Raw genomic sequence first — 24,776 nt, 5'->3', positions numbered from 1 at the left:
TATGTTTGGGCTTTATTTTAAGTCCATATCAGTTTAATTATATAAATAAAATAACTAGCCTACAAATAATTTGTATATTTTTTGTTTGTTTTTTGTACCAGGGGTGAAAAGGAATAAGGATTTTTTGTGTATATGTTAATTCATTTAGTAATTAATGAATTGTTAGTGCATCATAGTGTCTAAACTCATGTTTAACTAATACACTAACATCAACTCATGGCTTGTTAATATATGACTATGTCATAACTTTACTTGAGGGGGCACATCATTATTCATTATAATTATAATAATATTAATTCATTATTAACTAACCATACACTAACATCAACTCATGGCTTGTTAATGCATCGTGTCATGACTTCATGATTAATTCACTATTAACTACTTACCAAATTCAGCTCATGATTTATCATAAACTTATTATAAAATTCACATAACTAGTATAACTAGTATTCAGCCCAGTTAAGAGAACGGAGGTACCGTATCATCATGGCCTATGTCTGGGTGGAGAAAGAACTGTACGGATCCCAGCAGACGTTCCATCACTTCCGGACATAACTGCTTGTTTCCTGTTTGGTTATTTTTTGGGGACTGATTCCTCAGAAAATGTTATAAGTCACAGTAGGTTTAGTTTGATGGGAAAGAGATCACAAAAAGATAACTTTTTGAGATAATATATAGCAGATTTAGATGATCAGCAAAAGTAATGAAAAACTAATCTTGGCTTTCAGTAATATTTATAATGAAGCTGATAAAAAGGGTTTAAATTATGACAACAATTAATTTGAAAATGTATTTCAAAGTCAAAATATCTGTTATTCCTTCTTAGACAGCCTATTTAATTTAGTTTACCCATACTTGTTAATTAATGCATTAAGTAACAAACATGTACTAACATGTATTAATGCTGCTGTATTCATTCATGAATCATTATGACTATGTCTTAATTAAGGATAGCTCCTCATTTGTTCATGATTAGTTTATATCTTAAATAATCATGAGTTCATGCTGAATTAACTATTAATTCATGCATTAATTGTAAAGTGTTACCTATTATTCTGCCATCTGTAATTTAAGTCACTCGGTTATTGCAAAATAACAGATAAGGGAAAGGTATAAGAACAGTGTCCTGGCCAGAGACAACATCTGATGTTCTTCAGGAATATCGGCATTTTTCAATAAAGTCTTACTTTGACTTCTGGAACTCTGTCTCCTGAGCTTTATTTGCAAAAAACTTTTCTCCATAACACTAAAGAAACCCATAGTTCAATAGCCTCGAAATCTAGACGCCCCCTAGCCGCAGCAGATCTAATCTGCCGTGAGTGTCGTCTAGCAACTCTCAATACCCTTTTGAGCTGTAATCGCCAAACTCTTGCCGGGCCAATCACATCGTGTATAGAGTCGGTGGGCGGAGCCATAATGACGACGGCCGAGTTGTGTTTGCGTGCTTCTAGTAAACACAGAAACTGGCGAACGGCAGTCTTTCGAATCAGCTTTGACCGCGACTCTGGAAGACTTGGAGTTAAGCTTTTCTCTGAGAAAAGAACAAAGAACGGCACTGAAGTCATTCTAAAAAAAGGGAAGATGTGTTCGGAAGTTTTACCGACCGAATACGCCGAAAGTTTAATCTATCAACAAGCTCTGTTTCACCTTCGTTGCTCTGGTTGGTTGTAGCGCTATCCTATCGCGTGCAGAGGGAGTTTGAAAGACAACCGTTTATCCCGCCCCTCAGATTGAGCTGTCAATGGTGAGTTTCCAGACCAAACATCTTGATGTGGGTCTGGCTTGTCAGGCTAATAGCTCAATACAATATATGACAAAATAATTGTTTGAAAAGTAAAATAAGTATATGTTTATTTCTTTAGTAGTGTACATTTTCACGATCTATTTCCATAGTTTACTGTAGCCCCATAAAAGCAGCATTACGTTTTCAATGCCACGTTTTAGGTTATATGATTTTTTTTTAGAAAACCAAGTATGTGACACTGGACAACAAAACCAGTCATAAATTGAATGAGTATATTTGTGGCAATAGCCATTTTGACGCATTGTATGGGTCGAAATGATTCATTTTTCTTTTATGCCAAAAAAATGATTAGGATATTAAAGTAAAGATCATGTTCCATGAAAATATTTTGTAAAATATATACATATATATATTAGTAGTAGTATCCTTTGCTAAGGACTTCATTTGGACAACTTTAAAGGAGATTTTCTCAATATTTCGATTTTTTTTGCACCCTCAGATTCCAGATATTCAAATAGCTGCATCTCTGCCAAATAGTCTTATCCTAACAAACTATACATCAACGGAAAGATTATTTATTCAGCTTTCATGTGACCATTATGACTGGTTTTGTGGTTCAGGGTCACATATGTTTTTCACATGGTGTTACTGAATTTTTGTGATACTTCAGTCTATAAGAAATAATTTCTTACAGTTTTGAAGCATTAACAAGGTCTCATTATGTTGGCCCAATCACAACATTACAAAATCAAAAACTTGACAAATAAACAACAAATGTGACTCAAAACACATCTTCACAGCTCACAAATAAAATAAAATATAGTACAATAAAAAATAATGCTTGTAAAACCACAAAAACACCCCAGGAAATGTATATAGCACTGCATGTAAGGAACTGTCAATATTGATTGATTGAATGAATGAATGAATGAATGAATGAATGAATGAATGAATGAATGAATGAATGAATGAATGAATGAATGAATGAATGAATGAATGAATGAATGAATGAATGAATGAATGAATGAGGCATTTATATAGTGCTTTCATATGTACTACTGTACACCCAAAGCGCTTTACACTCATGTCAGGGGTTTCTCCTCAACCACCACCAGTGTGCAGCATCCACTTTTTGACTTATTGCACTACGTCTTCTCCGTTAACTGGAGTCCCACTGATAAGTCATTAGTAATCTTATTTCTAATTTGTCTTATGGGATTCACTCTTTAAGAAGATGGACAATATGAATTTTGCACACTCATTAGGGTTGAAAGTGGATGGTACAATGAGATACTCTCCTGGTTCCAGCTTGAAGAATTTCATCACATGTCTTGCTTTGAAGTTCACAATATTTTCCACAGGGCGTTTGCCGTAGAAGAACTTGTCTGGGAGCTTCTTGTCTTTCATCTAAAGGAGAATGAAATATAAACTTGCATTCAAGCAACCCGTTTATTTCGTAAATAGCATGTCATTTATGCATTTTCAAAGCAAAAATTAGCTTGAATTATATATTTTACTTGCCTCTGGTGGTATCTGGAAAATAGAATAGCACACCATTAATAAATGGGAACAAAAATGACTGCATTATGTGACATTTCCTGTGATTCCAAAAGAGTTTTGTTAATATACTGACCGCAAAAACACTGAAGCCGATGGCGTAGTTAGAAACTTCACTTCTGTTTCTCTTTTCATGGTTCTGCATTAGGGACACCAGAATGTTTTCAGGGCACTGACCACTAGCAGCACATTCCTTATCAAGCGCCTCAATCCGCACACGAAACTGAGGGTTTGTCCAGAAAGAGTCTGCAAGAGATCAATTGAATCAGACCTTTGTGGTACATGCAGTATAGGCACTAGGGCTGTCCCTGACTAAGGATTTACACATTCGAATCAGAATTTTCGAATCTCTCTATGGTCGACCGATAGTCGAATCATCTCTGTGTGTGTAAACCATAGACTGTAAAAAATAAACTATATAAACGGGTTGGGAAAGGGCAAGACAATAGTCAGCAGGAGGCTAAGACTATTTTTATTTTACTTTACACACGGCACACAGCCACCACTTTTAATAAAGTGATCAAAACTAGGCTACACAACACATTCGTAAATTAACCGTTCTCTCATAACATTTAAAAGCCGCGATCGAAACACAGAACATCAAACAAATATATAAAAGAACATTTTGATAAATAAACCTAAAAAAAGCCTAGAGAGGAAAAGAACACTTTGAGTGCGTTTATATGCACGTTCTTAAGCCGATTGTGCCTAAAGGGGGTCCTACACCGGACTGAAGCTCAGCGCCGTGTCTCAGGAATCTCACACCAGGCAGACGTGAACATTATATACGCACAAGCTCAATTTTGAATCGACTTCTGACAGAAGAGCTGCACGATGAGTGTATCTTGTAGCACAGGGTGAAATCAGTATGTACAGTCACGATTTGAGGGAAATATACATTTAATCGCTGCGGACAGGCGTTGAATGCCGCCGTCGGACTATATGTGTTCAAATTTATTTATTTAATTTTTTCAATATATGACCTTTATTATTGAGGCAGCCACCAGCTGTAGTCCCAGCGACCCAGCTGTCATTGTAACGTGTGGAAGTCCAGCTGCATTTGGAGGAACTGTCCAGAAAATCAGGACTGAGGCAGCAAATATCAGTTTGCCTGAAGTTTGTGGTGAAGTCCTCCATTGACATCCTGCAGGAAAATATGAGTCAGTCAACATTTGATTCATTATTGCAAAGAGTGATCATATCTGAATCTACAGTCAGTGCCCACCAGAACTCTCCGTCGTTGGCCAAAGAACAACACTTGGATTGCTCCATCTCACTCACATCCTTCCACAATGGTGACCTAAAGTTATGCAAAATCATATATTATATGAGCACATGGTTATGCTAACCAAGAAAATAACAGCAGCAAATAAAGAGGGAAAAATATATATACGGTACCTTGCTTCTGTTGTAATTTTTTAATTAATAATTTTAATATATTTCTCTAAAAGGGTAAAGCTAATACTTTATTGGAATAAATATGATGACAAAAATGGATGGAAATAAATTTTGCAAATGCACATCAGGGTACAACTAGATAGGATAGTGGATAGTTTAATGAGATTTCTCTCATTTGAACAGGCTGGAATGATTTAACATGACCACAGCACAAAACATTACAATTCTTCAACTTGTTTTTTAAAATTAACTGATCATGTCATGTCACTGAAGACCTGGCTTTTGTTTTTTAAAGGTATAGTCTATTACAAAAGAATGACTAAATCCAACAAAAACTCATTCATTCAAAATCTCCTTCAGTAAATGAGAGGTGGCTGAATCCGGTGATATGAATGACAGTCACATTTGAAGTAACTCATGCAAATGGAAAACAAACAGCACCTGTCAACCTCCAGCGATGTAATCTTTGTTAGTGTAGTCTTTGTTGGGGGGTGCTTACACAACACCATTTTAAACTAACAACTATGATATTCCAGACAACATTTAAAAGGAATGATTGATATTCAAAATTGCATTTTCAATTTTCAGGGCTGCCCACCAGAGATGGAGTTTCAGAAACACTCAAATGTGTCTGCCTTTACTGGAGGATTGTGAGGAAAGAAGTGGAGGAGTTGTCACCAGTGTGATGGTTACACTGCCCGCAAGGGCTCCTCTGTAACATTTCTCTGTAGGAGGACTGTGGCAAGTAGCGAGGCGAGGGACAGTGAGAGCGGGCCAGTGACGAGTGATAATGAGTGCCAGCTGAGCGCCACACCTTTCACACCACAGTGACGGGAGCATAAAAGGAAGAGCGATGGCAGTGCAAGACGAGAGAGGATCAGGCCTGGAATTTACGTTGTATTTTGTTAATGTTTTATTATGCGTGTGCAGGCAGTCGTCTGTGAGGGGCTGCCCGCGTTACTTTAATTTAGTTTATTATTTGATTAACGTCTTTAGTTGAATGTTCGTCGGTCCCCGCTTCTTTCCTTCCCATATCTACAAACCCTACTACAGGGACCTATGAAGATAGAGGGGGTGGATGTAATGGGTCCTTTTCCTTGTTCCGAGAGGGGTAACAGGTTTGTGCTGATGGTTATGGATTATTTCACTAAATGGCCAGAAGTTTATGCACTGCCTGAAGAAGCTTCAGCGACCGAGGCCGGAATTTTGAGTCGCTTTCCTTCTCGGAGATGTACAAAAAAATAGGGATCCACAAAACCAGGACAACCCCTTTGCATCCCCAAAGTGATGGACTCCTTTAATACGACACTGGTGTCAGAGATTGGGATATGCATGTACCATTTATCCCAAGGGTGTGCGATCTGCCAAGGTTCAACCTCTTGCACCTGCCCTTTTGATGTTGGGGTGGGAGAACACATGAGGAGGCCACCTGAAGTGCCTGATTTGCCATACCCTGAGTATGCTATAAAGCTTCAGGACTCGTTGGAAGCTCATAAAATTAGAGGCTTCCTCTACACCCTTAAGAAAATGAACCTTGGTTTTACTACAAATAAAACCAAAAAACGGCTCGGTTAAGTATGTAAGAGGAGGGAACGGAGACGTACGTTGGAACTGACCTGCGAAATGGGGGTCATTTTCAGAGACCAATCTGCTTCGAGTGTTTAAAAACGAGCTAATAATGTTGGCATGCGGTTCACGCACCGTCCCACCCCGTATAAATACGGAAGTGAAATACCACATCCTCGCTTCTCAGCTGAATCAGCTGAACAAGTGATTCGGTCCTTCAGCAGAAGTACAGCACCTGGTGATGGGACGTACGTCTCCATTCCCTCCTTCAGGGAACATGGGTTGCGAACGTAACCGTGATGTTCAACCGAGATGTTGCAAGACCCACTCAGCGTGACTATTGGGTAACGCTGGGAGAGTGTACCCTTTTCGAGAGATGGAGCGCTGCGGAGTCACATCCTTCAGTGGAAGGAGGGGTGGCCGAATACACATAGGACTAACTGGCAGGGTAGTGCAATATGGTAGTCTCTGCGGTGGTTCCCAACTGGTCCCAGGTTGGAAAGAACACAACCAGAGACGACAGACCGGGCTCTGTCAAGGGAAAGACACAGGGCTAACCGAGTAGGGTAGCGGGTACCGTGAAAAATGCACAATGACAGAGGAGCGCAACAGGGTTCGCCATTTCTGGGGAACACGACTGTAGACTAATAGACACACATATGCGGCCAGAGGCGGGAGTGTCGTTGCAAGCAGACACAGAACTGGTACTGGTACACATTAACCGGCCACTGGGGGCGCGTACACGGGAAGAAACCGGCTCTACGCGAAGGCTATAAAATCTAGCGAACGTGTTAGGTGTCGCCCAGCCCGCAGCTCTACATATATCTGTCAGCAAGGCGCCTTGAGCCAATGCCCAGGATGAAGACACACTCCTAGTCGTTTGTGCCCACACCCTGAATGGGCAAGGCACGTCTTGCGATTGGTAAGCAGGGCGCAAAGGGACACAACAAAACTCTAGGCACAATTTGATGACTGAAAGTGCATCTAGGTCTCTACCCTCTTGACAGAGGCCAATGCAGTGAGAAGCACTGTCTTCATAGACAGGTTTTACTCGACTGACTGCTACGGCTCAAAGGGAGGGCTCTGAAGAGCCCTGAGCACCAGAGCTACGTCCCAAAATGGTACAGAGTTTGGGAGAGGTGGGTTTAGCCTCCTCGCACCTCTAAGGAACCTGACGATCAGGTCGTGCTTTCCGACGGACTTACCTTCGACAGCGTCGTGATATGCCACTATAGCTGCGACGTACACCTTAAGGGTAGAGGGAGACAGCATTCGCTCCAAGCCAACTTGCAGGAAGGAAAGCACAACACCAATCGAACACCTTGGGGGGTCTTCAAGGCGGGAAGAGCACCACTCAATGAACAGGTTCCACTTTAGAGCATAGAGGCGCCTCGTCAAGGGGGGGGCTCTAGCCAAAGGTCTGGATGCAGGTGTCATAGAGTGCCCCATAGGCCAGGGAGGGGCTGTCGCAAGAAGAGTTAGTTCAGCGAACCAGGTCCGGTAAGCAAGCAATACCTGCTCAAGAGAGCTTGTTGGCTGTCTGGTTCAGCACACCAGGGATGTGAATGGCCTGAAGCAAACTCAGATGCTTCTGACTCCACAGGAGGATACATGGCGGGTGAGTTGCAACATGCGACAGGAGTGCAGACCACCCTGATGGTTGATGTAAGCAACAGCCGCAGTATGTACTGATAGCAACTCTAGGCAATTGATATGTAGGCCCTGCCTACAGACCTGAAATCGCATGCCCGTTGTTCTTGGCCTCCCAGCCAGTGGATGAGGCATCCGTGAAGACAACAGCATGCCTGGACACTTGCTCTAAGGGCACTCCCGCCTGTAGAAATGGGCCCAACCCTGTGAACCACAGAGTCCAACCACAGTCTACAGGTTGGCGATAGTACGGAGTAACTGAGACACGGTACTTGCCACTCTGCCATGCCCATTTCGGGACCCAGCCATGAAGCCAGTGCTGAAGCAGTCTCATAAGAAGCAATCTGAGCGGCGTCATCACGGCTGCAGATGCCATATGCCCCAAGAGCCTCTGAAAACGTATTTAAGCAGTTTGAGGGTGTGTATTCAACACTGACCGGACTCGCTCCTCTGTGAGGTGCACAGTCTGACTGACCGAGTCTAGCTCCATGCCAAGATACAAGATCCTCTGTGTGGTACAAAGTTTGCTCTTCTTTTGGTTGACCCGAAGACCCAATAGGCTGAGGTGACGGAGCACCATGTCCCTGTGTTTGCAAAACTGCTGCCGAGACTGGGCCAGGATCAGCCAGTTATCCAGATAGTTGAGAATTCGAACACTGCATTCTCTAAATGGAACAAAGGCAGCCTCAATATCAGGACTCAATATACGGGAGACACCCAGCAAGCCGACCGTAACCAGGGAATCGCTCAGCGAACCAACAATATCAAGAAAACGCTCTGGAAACCATCAATAAGAAGTTATTTTAGTGCGGCCACCCGCTGAAGTGTGCCTTCACACCAGCACTGGAGAAAACAGCATACCCTTCTCAGACTCTTCACAGAAAACAGCAGCTTTGAACAGCAACCGTTCGGCTCCAAAGATGAAAGCAAGGATGCAGTATTTCACTTCTGTATTTATACCGCATGCCAACGTTATTGGCTTGATTTTATACACTCGAAGCAGGCTGGTCTCTGAAAACGATACCCAATTCGTCTGTCAGTTCCGATGTACGTCTCTGTGACCGACTGAAAGGGGACCATGGTTATTGTATTCTTTTCATGTTATGTGTTCTGTTTGTGTGGGGCTTTAAAGGGCAGGGTGTTCTTCTGAAGAACGAGCCTATGCAGTTATGTGCTGGCGGGAACTTGCGGAAAAGTTCCACAAGTTTGGAGTTCGCTGGTCACACAGGTGCTCATGTAAATAAAGTAGTCAATAAAGAAGTCTTAAAACCGATTAGTGAGCCTAAAGTTTCATATGACTCTTACTTGTCACTCCAGTCACCAGTCCACTCGCCTTTTCCCCAAGGGTTTAACACTCTCACCAGCCTTACTTGTTTGTCTTTGCATGTTACCTGTTAAATACATGTAATGAACATAATGCTTTGAGAGTCACATAAAGTAGTGATGTTTGATTCTTGAACGAATCGTTCTTTTGAGCCAGTTTAGGAAGACAATACTATGTAGTCCTGAGCCACGTACTGGAATTATGCTTAATATGAATAAAATGTTATTAAAACCTACAAAAACCTTTCTCTTGAGAGATATAAATGCACATGTAAATATTGCAATCATGTGGCTTTTGAGCACTGTCATTTAAAAGTTCAAGCTATGGAAACTGGATCGAGGTGGGTAGGTAAAGTGGGTTGGGACGGTGTGAATAGAGCAATCAGACACCGGAGCACGCTTGGATTGGCCTGATCGCCCTGATTGACAGTTCTTCGATTTACCATGCGCCATAGAATTAGAGCACACAGCTGAAAAAGAGATGGAAGGTCATCACTCATCAAACCAGGATCTTATTACTTGTTACTTATTCTACTGTAAACTCATTACTCCTGACCTGCGTGCCATCCAGAAGCTTGTGTTCTGTAAGTGAACAGTGCCTTGAGGTGCCATCCCAAAGAGGCACAAAATCACTTTCACTGACCTTTACCTGGACTGTTCCCTGCTAGTGGAATGACCTGCCTAACTCAACCTGAGCTGCTGAGTTTTTAGCCATTTCCAAGAAACTGCTGAAGTTTATTTTAAAAAAATATAAACCTTGCTATGTGTAGACTACTGTGCACTTGCAGAACTTGCTATTCTGCTGGACTAACTGACCACAGCACTTACTATTGTTGCCCTATTGTTAGTTTGATTGCTTATATTGCTCTCCTCATTTGTAAGTCACTTTTGATAAAAGTATCTGCTAAATTATTAAATGTAAATTTAAAGTTCACAGAGAATTAACTAATGTTAAAAGATACAACTTTGGATCTTAAAAATGTCTAAGGGAGTGTTAAGATTAGCATTAACTAAAAAATCCTGTAGTATTGTTTACTCATTGTTGGTTCATCTCAACTAATGCTAACAAAATGAAACTGTAAGGTGTTACCATTTTTTATAACAATAATTGGCCATAGGAGTGTAAAATTTACTTTAAGGTTAAGGAATCTTACACTGGTTCAAACTAGGCGACTGTACTGAATATATTTGATTTATGTTGAAGTGTTTGGGACATAGATTTCGATGGTGAGCCTTTAGTTTTTTTTAATCAGGCTCTCAAATTATATCAAAATTTGAACTTAGATTTATCCGCCAATATATCAGTTATCATTCCATTCAGAAGATTGCAAGATGACTAGATTTGTGTCTGTCTTCAAGTGGTGTGAACCTTAATAAACTTGACTGACCTAACTTGCTATAAAGACCCTGGGTGGTTTTGAAAGCTTTGTAATCTGAAGGCACTGTGATCTGACATTTGATTCTGGGCAGACTTACCTCGGAAACCCCGGTCACTGTATATGCATGGCCTTGAACAATGCCATTGGGTAATACTGTGTTTTCAGATGTTTTCTGATATGGTATAAAAAACAAACAAACAGATATTTTATATCAATAATGCTGCCAGGTGAGAAATGTCAAGAAATAGCAAACAATTGTTTTATGTATAATTAAAGCTCTACATTGTTTCCTACATCTTTCATTGTAAAAATGTTCACTATAGTCATTTGTATTCAACTGAACATTCATTTGACTCTTTAATGCAAAATACTTCAATGACAGATGAAAGGACAAGCCAGAGGTCACTGCTTACCCCCTGAAAGGTTCCACAGCCCATCAGAGACTTTGCTTTGGCTGCACGGTCCATCAGGCTCCACAAATGAACAGGAGCTTTTGCTAGCTCAAAGCGCAAGTGGATGCCACCAGTGAAGTCCAACAAAGCCTCAGATACAGCTCCAGCCTGCATGTCAGCATAGGAGCCGCACACCCTGTAAAAGTCATTCTACATTTTAAGGATGCATTACAGTGGACCAACAAGCGTTTAATGATTGATTCTGTGGGATTACTCAAAATGGTGATGACTACAATACACTGTTATCATTGTGACAAGTCAAATAATTGTAATAATATTTAAGTAATATTCTTATGATGAATAAGCAAAAATACTTTTAAACTATGAAAGAAGAATCATTTTAAGGAAAAACTTACTTGGCATAAGCTTTCTCCAGCAAGGCAGGCCAAAACTCATTAGATGTTTTTGAACGAACAAAAATGAGCTTGCCATTGATCGTTGGCAGTTTGTCATCAATGACAACGTCAATCCATTTCCCAAACCTCCAGAACTATATGAATTAAGCAGAAAGCAGAAGGCTTAAGGACTGGGCTGCATTTTCCGAAACCTTCTTAACGCTAAGCCGTTCTTAAGTTATACCTTAATGTTAATACATGTTTCCCGAAACGTTCGTTTTTAGAAATAGAGCTTATTCAACTGCATCGCTATTTGTACTTGTTGTGAATACGCAGGCCACAAGAAGTTATTAGGTTGCTGTTGTTGTTGGTTTGGATCACTTTTACTCGGGACATGCTATCTGGCAACATAGGATTCCATTCATTATGCCAAGCTAAGCTAGCAGCAACTCTGCCAAACTAAATTGAATTGTCCTGTTTCTAAAAACGGTGGAGTGTTCCTTTAAGAAGGCATACCTTAAGCAACCTCCATTGATATAGTTCAGGGAACACACCTAGAAAAGGTATACCTTTAGTTAAGTTATACCTTAGAGTCTTCATAGTGCACTAAGAGAACGTTATCTGGAAATCCAGCCCTGATCAACTGATTTTTTTAATAAAATATATTAGAGATATTTTGATCAAGACCAAAGAACTCACTCTAAAGTGAAATATCCCTGCATAATCTCCACCAAATGACTGGTCAGCTGGCATGACCTGGTTCATAACATCCTCCTGAAAGGTTAACGCTCCAACAGCAGCAAGAAACCAGCAGTCTCCTAATGTAAAAGCACAAACATTAGCCAAATCAATCTTTCATTGAGTTTACAGAATGTATTCTGGTGTATATAGAGTGATGCTATTAACTGCATAGACAGTATCATTCAAAAGGCAATGCCTACTGGAGTATGTGAATAAAACACAGAAATAAACATACCTAAAGAAGATCCTTGGGCATAGTCAAACCTGGAAACCCCCTTTACAATGAGCTGAGGATCTGCCACTATTTTCTAAAGACAGAAATTTATTAAATTAATACATCATACAATGAAATTTGCCCTAAGGATTTGGGGATACCAGATGACATTTAGACTCGTATGTATTATGAATCTGCTTTCAAGACACTTAAGATGTCTTGCTACAATTGTAAATAAAAAATGTAGGCAAATGTTACATATAAACCTGTTCTCACAAGCCCTAAGAGATATTTTCCAACAGTTATTATAGATACGTTCAAACAATGTCTATATACTTTAAACTCTTCTTGAACGTTTCTGAAGGAGACGGAGAGTCAAAACAGGTAACTTACTGATGGACTCAACCACTTGATTTTTTCCATATTCAAATTAAGTTTCTTCGTTGGGTCAATGGAGCTGCTCTCTGGAGGGAACTTGTCATCAACATACATCTCTTTTTTTAAGATGCAGTTCTTCTTCAACTCCTGGTAGTCCTGATCCAAGAATTTCAAAGGGACGTCAAGAGTGCCCTTTTTGTCTTTTGCGCCGTCTTCATTCCTGGGTTTTTTGTTCAGAGGAGGTGGAGGCATTTTTTCAGTTGCTAGAGTCTTTTTAGGGAAAAAGTATTAAAGAAAAACTGATGCGAGACACTTCTGGCTTCTGTTACTGGCGAGACGATACAGCACTATGACATACTATGGTGTGCTTTTAAAGACCCAAGAGATAAGAGACTTGTTCGGGCATGTTAGACCGGTTTTGGGAGGGAAATATTGTCCCTTTGGAAGAAATATCTTGCTGTGCAGAGCCTTACTATATAATTGGAAGATAAACTCTATTTTTAACATATAAATGTTATACTTTAAGTATGACTCCTCACCTAAATGAACAGTCTTCTCTTATTAGGTTTAACCGATTCTCTTTGTTCTGGCCTAGGCTCTGGAATTCCGTTCTCAGACCGAATGAAGTTTTCAGGAAGGGTGCAGTACAATGTGTGGGTTTTGTTTTGCACAGAGACATTATTGCGTAAACTGAAAAAGACTTCCGAAATCCTCCCACCTGTGGAGTTGCGTAACAGTTAATTCCACCATCTATAGCCTTACCTGAAAAACTAAATACACAAATGAGGATGGAAAGCAGTTTGTACTGCAAATGTATTTTTAAGAATGTTGCTAAGACAGTTAATGATATTGTTATAAGGAATTAATAAAGAAACTGCATCAGAGTTATCACTAACACATTTTAAAGGACAAATAAGATCATGAAAATACAGAAACTACTGATCTGTTTACAATTATCCGCTGAGAAATAAAATAATTGTATTGAAGTGTGCTATTAGTATACTTCTTTTAAATAGGAAAGTATTCACTTTGTATGTACTTAAAATTCCACTTAAAGGATTAGTTCACTTTTAAATTAAAATTACCCCATGATTTACTCACCCTCAAGCCATCCTAGGTGTATTTGACTTTTTTCTTTCTGATGAACAGTCATTTTAAATATCCTGACACTTTCACACTTTATTACGGCATTGACGGTCCATTGAGTTTCAAGCTAAGAAAGTGCATCCATCCATCATAAGCGTACTCCACATTGCTCTGGGGAATGGCCGTCTGAATCGAATTTATGGGGTTTTAAAAGAAAATAAATCTATATTTATGGGGTTTTAAAAGAAAATAAATGTATATTTAAATATCCATATTCATATTTATATTCATCAAAAATATATCTAAAAACCCCATCGATATGATTCAGAAGGCCTAATGGAGCCGTGTGGCATATGATGGATGGATGCACTTTTTTGAGCTTCAAACTCAATAGACCCCGCTACTACCAATATAAAGCCTGGAAGCATTAGGATAATAATTTAACTCTGAGTGTTCATCAGAAAGAAGAACTTCATGTACACCTAGGATGGCTTGAGGGTGAGTAAATCATGGAGTAATTTTCATATTAAAGTGAACTAATCCTTTAAGTATACTTGACTAATACTAACAGAAAAGTCTATTTAAAATATTCATCTACTCAATCTTTTTTATCAAGATATACTTAAAAGTAATTATTCTAACCATATTTGGCTTGTAGTGTTCAACATATAAAACTAGTAGTTTACTGAGAGTATACTTTCATAAACTAAAAAATATACTACAATTATTTAACTACAAAACAATCAGTATAACAAGTTCTCTTGAGCAATCAGTACAAATGAAAAAAACAGTTGTAAACTAGTTTGGGTACTTTAAGTTTGTGTTACACTTAACAGTTTCACAGACACAATGCATGTTTTTTTTTTTTTCAAAGGCACGTCATAAAAGCTAAATGGCCCAACTGAACTAAGGCCTAATCCGAATGTCTGTGAAACCAGGCCTTAAAAGTACACTATTATACCATATATATTATACCACTATATATACCAAAAAGTGGGGCAATTTAGTCTCGGGTAGAATTGAAATGGTACATTTACAAGTATACTTCTAGTACACTGATATTACTACATAAAGCATAGTTAAATATGTACTTGAAGATTGCTTAATAAAATGAATTTGAAGTAAATTTATTTTTTGTAAGGGTTTATATGAGCCTATATAAACCATTAAATCCAGTTCATGAATATTTTAAATCAGTATAAACCTAATTCAGAGCAGAGCCTTGAAGGGTATGAAAGTGAGGCTGTGAGGAATAGACTCCCTGTGTTTTCAATGACATCTGTTGTAAAAAGCTGTATAAATAAGCTCACAGCTCACTTATAATTTTCCACAGCTCATTGTTTTTTTTGTCTACTGAAATGTCTTGGAATGTGTAAAAGTTTTTCTTCCCACTTATAAATGTGCCTATCAGTGAATTCCATAATCTTCCCTCTGGACACAGAATGATGGTAAAACAATTAATGTTTGTATAAATAATTAATAAAGAAACTCAATCCTGTCTACCAGAGACTTCATGTGAGCCCATAAACCATTAAGTCTATGCAATATTTTAAATAAATATATAGTTTATTTTGTTTATATTTGGTGTAGATGAGATAACAGTTAAGATCAGGTGGTCTGAAGTACAATCCTTTGAAAAATCATTATTAGTATTTGGTAGAGTAAAGTACTTTAGAAATCCTAATAGCATTTTATCATAAAGACACTTGAGGTTAAATATTAATTTATACTATTTTAAAATATCTTACAAATGAATACTTTGCCAAACTGCTTAACCTTCACAATAAAATAAATCCCTTACATTTTCAATTTAAAGTCATAACCTATATTTTATAGATTAAACAAAAATCAAAAACGAAAAAAGAAAAACAAATGCCTCTGTAATTAATTGTGACTTCATCAAACATTGACAGCCCGTCCTCGTAAAAGGCACTCAGTCGACTCTTCGTCGCAGGTGGAGAATGTGAATGTCAGGACTGTTGAACTCGGGGTCTTGTTTCTCAGACGGGATCTCCTCTGACTGGAACTCTTGCAGAAGTAGCTATGAAACATTGTTTTAGATGAGGAATAAGACAATAGCAGACTTTTATAGGACCTATTATGCAAAATTCACTTCTATATGGTTTGAACATAAATGCATCAACAGTGTGTACACAAAACACTCACCAACTCCTTTTTTATATTCCCAGTTAATCATAAACTGTGTCTCAACATGACTCCATTCCACTGCGCTATTTTTCTAATGCTTTTCTATGTAAACGAGCTTGACAGACATGTTTGACCGTTGCACTCGCATCTTTTACAGCGTCTCGTTTAGGAAACAGCATTTTAAAAACGCAGCACTCAAGCTAAAAAAAAATTAACTTTTATTGACACCTGCTGGCCCCGAACTGTTTCTCCTGTTTTGTTGTTGTCAGATTATCCGAGGCATGAGCTGTAAAGGCTCAGCCCTCTTTTGGAAAGGGGGCGGGGAGCAGCAGCTCATTTACATTTAAAGATGCACATTCGAAAAAACAGCATGTTTTTGCTTTCACCCAGAAAGGGGCATTTTGGGCATGGCATAATCAATTATCTGTGGGGTATACAGTGCATCCGTAAAGTGTTTACATCTCTACAGTTAAGCATGGTGGTGGCAGCATCATGCTGTGGGGATGTTTTTCAGTGGCAGGAAATGGGAGACTAGTCAGTATTGAGAGAAAGCTGAATGGAGCAATGTACAGGATGAAAACATGCTCCAGAGCGCTATGGACCTCAGACTGGGTCAGACAGAAGTTTTTATAAATTTGAAAAGATTTCAAACAAACTTCTTTCACATTGTCATTATTGGGGAATTGTTTGGAGAATAATGAATTTAATCAATTTTGGAATAAGGCTTTAACATAACAAAATGTGGAAAAAGTGAGACGCTGTGAATACTTTTCCTGATGCACTGTATTTTGAGCTGAAACTTCTGACACACTCTAGGGACACCCAAGACTTATATTACATTTTGTTAAATGGAGCATAATCGGTCCCCTTTAATATAAATACATTCTACTGGTCAAACACACTCTCATTTAAGTATGCCACTAAATATGACAATGTATAGGTGTAATATAGGATTTCACAGTTTATTCCTCTCACCTTAAAGAATCTCTTCTCTATCTCAGGATTGACACCAACAGTGCGCTGCTCATAGCAACAGATGATGCACGTCTCTGGTCCAGCCAAGAGTTTCAGAGTCTCCACTAGAGGCTCCACAGACTGTGAGATATAAAACAGAGGCTATTAAACATAATGCTGTTAACTATTCTGGACTGTATAGCTAACTATTTTCAACAACAAAAAACATTTATTATTGTGTAATATTCATTGTTACAGTACCTGCTCATAGTAGATACAATCAGCCATCAGAATATAATGAGGGTGAGGTAGAAAATCTTTAACACTTCCTCCCCTTTAAAAAGGAAAATATTTAATAAGTTCCAGTAGGCATTTTAATGAAATGAAAACCTTACATTATAAGGACAACATTGTAAGTTTATTAGTGATTTCTTTTTTTTAAATTTTGTTGTTGTTTAGTTTTTTGTTTTGTGTGTGTGTACATTAAAACTTGTATCTTGTAACCTTGATTGTAATGAATAAATACGTTCAAGAGGATGGAAACACAACACACCCCTCCCAAAAAGATCCCGTAGGATGAAGTAGTACAAACCATTTCAGTACCTTGGCTGTGATTGAGCCCGTATGGATGAGATGCTGATTTTTCTCAATGTTCAGCTTAAGGAGAGGCTGAAGGTCTTCCAGATCTGTCACTGTGACATTTGCCCTATGGGTGCACATTGACATTACTCAGAGTGAAATCGTGAAATCCAGTCAAAATACTTGTTATAATTGAACAATATTTTGCGTTTATAATAATATTTATTATCAGAACAAAGAATAATGAATCAAAATCCTACAACTTTCACAATATAGTAAATACATTTTATTCAGTTGTTTGAATACATCACGTTTAATTTATTTGAATTTAATAGGTGATTCATATGGCACAGCATTCATAACTCACCCCAGAGTTGCAGCCACGAGACCAACTAGTCCTGTTCCTGCGCCCAGTTCAATAACGTTCATGGAGGACCACATACTAACGCCAGACTGAACACTGCAAAATTGTTCCGTTTCGAGGTATTTTGACAGGACAATAGCAGCGTCCCATACTACACAGCCCACGTCTCCTTTACTGCACTGATACATTCTTAAAACAGATCCGTCATTTTTTTCTATTTCTCTAACAAAATAATCCGAATCCTCGACAGTCGCCATTTTCTTCTTGGTAAAAAAGAAGGTTAGCAAACCAATTTAAAGGAGCATTACCGCTTCCTACTGGACTGGAGTGTGTGCAGCAGATTTCTTTACTGACAGATTTAATTACTTTTAAATACATTAAAGGGTAACTAAACCCCTGTTCACAGCCTAAAACACTTTATACCCAAATGTCAAAACATTTACTCGAATCAATAAACAGCATTAATAAAGCCCCAGTCATGCAGATCATTAACTAAAAAAAGTTGGTTTAGGGTTTAGTTACCCTTTAAATATATAAAATTACCCTATATATATATATATATATATATATATATATATATATATATATATATATATATATATATATATATATATATATATATATATAATAAATAAAATAAAAATAATAATAATATTAATATAGATATCCATACTACATTATCTCACTTATTCCAGTATTATTCAGCTAATTTGTGATAAGATAATTTGTGCACTTTTCCAGATGTTTTTTCTAAGCAAATAATAAAATGTATTTTACTGTCTCTTGTGTAATGCAGTGGGTGCAAAATCCAGTGTTCCAGGCCACAACTCACGACTTTGTAGCATTCCAGGCAAAGTCACGCCAAACTGCCTGAGTGCCAGGAATTGTGGTCGCTAAATGTAAACGAAGCAGGGCGGATGGTACGGGTCTTATGCTCATTTCCAATCATTTCTATTGCCAAAGGTGCTTACTTCGCCTATTTGTAAGCCACACATAAGCCACATTTGAAAGTGTTTGTGACTGCTGTTGATAGTTTTTTGCTGTGTTCTATCAAATAGATTTATATGATAAATCTGATTTATATAATAACACTATGGCAGTGACAACTCAGGCTTAATCTGATGACAGAATTGTCAGCTATGTAGAAATGTAAAACGGAGTAACAACAAATTTAGTCAAATTTAGCTGACCGAAACTTAGCAGGATTTAACTCAATATGCTCAGATTCAGAGAAAATGGAATATGTGATTGACATTAAATGTAAATGATCCTTCTAGAAACTTTGGTGAGGAACTAGGACCCTGAACTCTTCCTGTGAGGGCCAGACATTTTGGTCGTCCACACTGACTGACTGATTTGGTAAATCATACTTGCTTGACGTGTGAGAACGGACCACCATTGATTCTTGAGGAATCTCAAATGTGTCTGCGAGACATGTGAAAATTAACCTTATTGGTTATGGCGTCAAGCAAGCATGAAGACTTAACAGCTTGATTCATATGGATTTCTTATTCTTTATCTCTTTATGAATGTTTTGAACAGTCAGAGTTTTGGGTGAATAGACTTTACTGGAGAGAGAAATCTCAAAATAGATTTAATTAAAAATATCTTAAAGGTGCCCTAGAATGAAAAATTGAATTAACCTTCCCATAGTGAAATAATAAGTAAGAGTTCAGTACATGGACATTTCATACTGTGAGTCTCAAACACCATTGCCTCCTACTTTTTATGTAAATCTCGTGAATCAAAAACACCACAGAAAAAAGTGCTTCTCAACATAAGGCCAACCGTGAGGCAAGCATTGGGGATCATTTATATGCACGCCCCTAACATTTGTCCAAACATGTTCATTGTCAGGCGTAACTGACGGAGCCGAATCATCAGGACTGCAGGTAAACAAGACACTCGAAGATAGCTAAAACGGCAGCTCTCATGACACGTGTCATGTTTAGGCTGTGCAGGGGATGTGAGGACTTTTCATATGTCAACAGTCATGGTTGAGTTTTATTATAATCGGATACCATACAAATCGTTCGTTTGTTCGGACCATTTGAAGCAAGCTTCGCTCAGCGTCTTAAACTGAAGAAGTAACAAGAAGTACAGTAACAACAGGAAACTCCAAGTACCATACAAAACTAAATAGTGTTTCTAATGACAAAGGTTAATATTATTTTGTATTACAAAATACAACCGTAGATACGTTGCTTACAGATTTTTCACTCGATTCTTCTAGCAAACGTCACCTTTTCCACCATATAAGTTAAAACGACAGTCATTTGACAAGGCTATTCATTTTGTAAAAATATTAGTTATACATTTATATTTTTGAGAACTGAAGGGCCTATGATGCTTTTGCATGCTTGTATTAAGAGTATATCACAGTCACTGCATAGCCCACATTGTGACTAACGTTATATATAAACATGCAATATCGTTGACGAAAAAAAGACAAGTCTGAAATGTAGACTGAATGACACTTTAGGCAGAACATCTCAAATGGAGATTGCTGAAATGCAGCTTACTTGTTTATTGGTGTTTTCAGATCATCCTCTCTCTCTCGCGCGCATATGGTTGCCAGACTGGACATGATTAGGTAAAACACCGGATAGTATGTGTTCTTTTCACAGTAAAGCTCTGTTTGGGGATTTAAATTACTGAAATCTGGCAACCTCAAGCACGCAAGCTCTTTCTCGCGCGCAGATGATCTGAAAACACCAATAAACAAGTAGGCTTCACTTTAGCTATCTCCATTTGAGATGTTCTGCTTAAAGTGTCATTCAGCCGGTCTGTGTTCTGTCAGGACAGTCAGGACTCACGAGCTGAACAGCTGAACTGCTGAGCTGTGTGCTGTGAGCGGCTGAAAAAAGCCAATCAGAGCAGAGCTCAACATTAATATTCATGACTCTTCCAAATAAGGCAAAAACAGAGCATTACATCCTAGGGACAATTTATAGGGTTGTAAATGAACCTGTAAAATTGTATCTGGACAATGTTTGCCCTTAAATAAGCCACATACCCTCTATGTAGATATCAGAGAACAATTTAACACATTGTTTCAACTCATTCTAGGGCACCTTTAATTTGTGTTTCAAATCCAATGTAGCATTAGTAAAAGAATATAATTTCACATTGATCTGTACTACTTAATACGGCATCTTCTGACCAGGTATGCGGCTCTTGTTCTGGGGATCGACTACTGTTTTCTTCCATTGTCGGCAGGGTAATAGCATGAGTTCAGCAGTTCCCCACTGAGCTGTCTGCTATGTTTACAATATGCCAAAGGTCTCTCCACACATCATCAGTGCTGAAGCAGCTCAAGCTGCTTGCCGACAGTCCTTTTAGGGTTATAGAATGGGCAAGAGTCAGCCAGGCATTTTTTTAGTCTTTGAACAACCACATCTTGACTTGCTAATTTACTAAATTTACTTATTTATGTAGTCACTTGCAAAGCATACTGGGAACTACAGATCCACTTGCCAGTTTGTTCATTTCACTCAGCAATGTTAAGTTGACCAAACAAACACTTAAGTAAAGTAACTGTAGTAGAAATAACTCAGAAAATTGAAGTTAATGTAGTTACATGAGGTTTTTAAAGTAATGTGAACAAGGATGATTTGAATGCAGCTAACAACAGTAAAAATTCATTTTATGTTTGAGTGTGTAAGGTTTTCAAATGTCCTTCCTGCTTAAACAAATGTTCTTTTATTCTTTTAAAATGTTCTTTTAAAATGTTCTTTTATCTCTCTAGATGTTGCCCATTTTGTCTACTGAGGCAAAGCTTTTCATTAGCTAACATGCCTACTACTCATTTGCCTCTGCATGAAACTGACCCTGGTATTTGAGATTGCCTGTCGGGGTGGCAGGGTGCTAAGTGAAGCCTTTGCTGGGGATAGTTATTTCTTTGGTGACAGCTGTGCAAATGTCTCCTCAGTTATCACATGTACATCAGCTCCTGAATCAATATTAAAGTTAAGTGGTTTCTGTCCTATTATAATTAGTGCATTATATAGAATTGTTCAATATAATTTATCACTAAATTGCTGTTAATCCAGCAGACATGTTGAGGGAATGGTCCTTTCTGTAAAATTATAATAAAGTATTGATTTACTTCAAACTGAAAATTTCAACCCATGTTTAAGGTCCAAATTAATGCAGTATCAAAGGGCTTCATATGGCTCTGCACGATCCCAGTCAAGGAATGGGGTCTTATATAGAGAAATTAATTTCCATAAAAATACAAATGGATATACTTTTTAACTTCAAATGCTCGACTTTGGTGTTGTGCTTCTTCATGATGTACGACATCATGTCCGGAAGGTCATGCCCATGATGTACGAGGAAGTACCAACCCAGTGTCGAAAAACTTCATCTCATGTTCTCCTCAAACTCTAAAATGGTCCGGCGTCATTGGTTTACCGTTATTTTTGTAAAGGCCATTTGATAGTCTTTTTGTATACGTTTTATCACTGGGTAGGTACTTCCATCTATGTCACGGCCGTGACCTTTCCAACATGATGACATTGTACGTTGTGAAGAAGCTTTTGATGTTAAAAAGTTTTTTCTTTAAATGGCCGATCGTTTCACTAGATAAGACCCTATTCCTCGGCTGGGATCGTGCAGAGCCCTTTGAAGCCATTCAAAGCTCTTTGAAAGTAAAATCCTGCTGCCTTTTTTCCCTGGTAAACAATGTTCACACACCCGACCATCCTGATCTAAAAGAAAACATGAATCACCAGACAAGGCATTGCTCCATGTGTTATGGGTGTGTGATGCAGTAGAGATGAGGAGATCCAGGACTTCCAAACAGACAGGCTTTATTGCAATTAAACTCAGAACAGCACCTCAAACACCCAGTATACCATGGTAGTATACCATGCAACTCAACTTAAGACCGGACAAAGAAAAAGTGAACATGGGGGAAATAAATACAAACACTGATGACTAGACTAAAGCAGGGTACAGGTGACAGAGATGACAGTTAACTAAACACAGCTGAAAAGGACTAAACTAACAAGGGTAACCAAGGGAAAAGACAAGTGGCGGGAAACTGAACAAGGTGACAACAGAAACCAGGAAGTGCAGGGACAAAAACACAACAGACTAATGCTGCGTTCCACTCCACTTTAAGACACGCACTTGCGAACTTCCCTAAGTACTTCCCCTTGGGGGAATCCCCGGTGCCATTTTGAAGTGCGTATCACTTCGTGAAGTGGACAAGGGAAGTTTATATGGACAGCCCCTTGCTCCCTTGTTTTTGACCGAGTGAGCGAGTCTTCATATGTACACTTCAGGCAGCTTCAAATACAACAATGCAACGTGATTGTGACGTCACCACATATCGCGTTTAATTTACCCCACCACAAACAACTCTATGATATTTTTTAAAACATTTAAAACAACCCAGACACATCCATATACATATAGAATGCTGCATTAAACTATTTCATAAAGAAAAAAGAAAAAAGAAAAAATCAACTCCATAGTGGATTCCAAGTGATCAAGGGCTTAGGGCGTTCCAGTTCAGTCCATTGCAAAGTTTCCGCCAGTAGTGGGCACTCATGCAACGTAAGCAATGACGCACATCCAAGTGAACGAGACGGACGGAAGGGCATGATAAAAACGAACTGGATCAGCATCAAGTTTTTCAGCAATTGGAGCTGTAAAAGCTCTTCTGTGTGATTGGACCAGACGGGTTAGCCTTCGCTCCCCACATGCATCAATGAGCCTTTAGTCAATGACCTTCCTTGCACCACTTTTGGTACTAACAACTGCATACTGGGAACACCCCACAAGACTTGCCAATTTTGGACAAGTCATCTAGCCTTTACTACTTGGCCCTTGTCATAGTACTCAGTTCTTTTCACTTGCACATGTTCTGTCTTCCAACACATGAAATTCAATAACTGACTGTTCACTTACTACCTAATATGTCCCACACCTTGACAGGTGGCATTGTAATAATATAATCAATGTTATTCACTTCACCTCTCAGTGGTTTTAGTGTTGTGTCTGATCAGGGTATAGTATGTGTACGTAGATGCAAGTTTCTCCTATTGCAATAAGCAAGATGTTATTATTGATATTGGTAGCAAAATACCATTCAATTCTGTGATGTCAGTCATCGGAAATTATCTATAAACGCTGTGCCATTGTCTTCATCCGCCTGAATGAGAAGAAGCATTTTAGTTTCACTATTCGTTTCAATCTTTTTGACATCTGATTGACTGAAAGAATGGATGATCAAACAGAATGCGCGTTTGCTCTTCAAAACATGACACTCACGTAATAGTATCCAACTGCAGAGTCGCAGTGCTGATGAGTGGAAAACAATATCTGGCTGGGTCACGCTGTGAGACATGGCGCAGGTCAAAGATGATCATTAAGGGCATATTTAACCCTCTAAGTGGCAAGACTATAAAGAGAAATAAAAAAAAATGTATATATATTTATTGCCATTTTCCATCTTCTTTGGACACAAATAATACAATTGCATGATTTTTTTTTAAAAACATGACTTATATTTTTTATTTTAATGTTTTTAAACCCCAGGATACATCACTGTTATAGGGTTGGCCCAAAGCAGACTTCTTACGTCAGCATGCTCTGATTTCATACGTGAACATACCGGTAATCTTCATTTCCCGTTCATACATTGCGCATTACCAGTAATTTACTGGTAATGTTACAACTTCCCTTTCTGGTTTAGTACAAACCTTTTTAAATCACCTTGCATGATTCATTTAAATACTCCCATGAATTTTACTCCTACCACAAGCAGTTAGTAAATCTGGCCCATCATTTTTTATTTACCAGTAAAACTGTCAAAAGTTCAGCAAGGAAAATATTGAGAAAATAAAAGCTAGTTAGTTAGCTGTTAGTTAGCTAGTTAGCTGTTAAAAAGACAC

The 24,776-nt window shown here is 38.5% G+C and overlaps 2 protein-coding genes across 2 annotated transcripts; both read right to left on the bottom strand.

Annotated features, from left to right (window-relative positions):
• Positions 1 to 2,166: 2,166 nt before the first annotated feature.
• On the bottom strand, positions 2,167 to 13,565 carry LOC137091020 (calpain-1 catalytic subunit-like). Its single transcript, XM_067455092.1, has 12 exons — positions 12,756 to 13,565; positions 12,384 to 12,456; positions 12,107 to 12,225; positions 11,429 to 11,562; positions 11,034 to 11,208; positions 10,718 to 10,792; positions 9,224 to 9,309; positions 4,530 to 4,604; positions 4,288 to 4,448; positions 3,381 to 3,550; positions 3,269 to 3,280; positions 2,167 to 3,154 (listed from the first exon to the last, which is right to left on the bottom strand). The coding sequence occupies exons 1-12, from the start codon at positions 12,990 to 12,992 to the stop codon at positions 2,948 to 2,950; spliced, it is 1,524 nt and encodes a 507-aa protein (XP_067311193.1). The 5' UTR covers positions 12,993 to 13,565; the 3' UTR covers positions 2,167 to 2,947.
• A 1,804-nt stretch (positions 13,566 to 15,369) lies between these two features.
• vcpkmt (valosin containing protein lysine (K) methyltransferase) lies at positions 15,370 to 18,178 on the bottom strand. Its single transcript, XM_067454513.1, has 5 exons — positions 17,875 to 18,178; positions 17,521 to 17,634; positions 17,190 to 17,262; positions 16,950 to 17,069; positions 15,370 to 15,867 (listed from the first exon to the last, which is right to left on the bottom strand). Exons 1-5 carry the CDS (start codon positions 18,126 to 18,128, stop codon positions 15,760 to 15,762), a joined length of 669 nt encoding a protein of 222 aa, XP_067310614.1. The 5' UTR covers positions 18,129 to 18,178; the 3' UTR covers positions 15,370 to 15,759.
• Positions 18,179 to 24,776: the final 6,598 nt, after the last annotated feature.

This window comes from Pseudorasbora parva, chromosome 10 (genome assembly GCF_024679245.1).
Source record: "Pseudorasbora parva isolate DD20220531a chromosome 10, ASM2467924v1, whole genome shotgun sequence".
Lineage (NCBI taxonomy): Eukaryota > Metazoa > Chordata > Actinopteri > Cypriniformes > Gobionidae > Pseudorasbora > Pseudorasbora parva.
The sequence above is the reverse complement of the archived record's forward strand: the minus strand, read 5'-3'. Positions and strand labels throughout refer to the sequence as shown.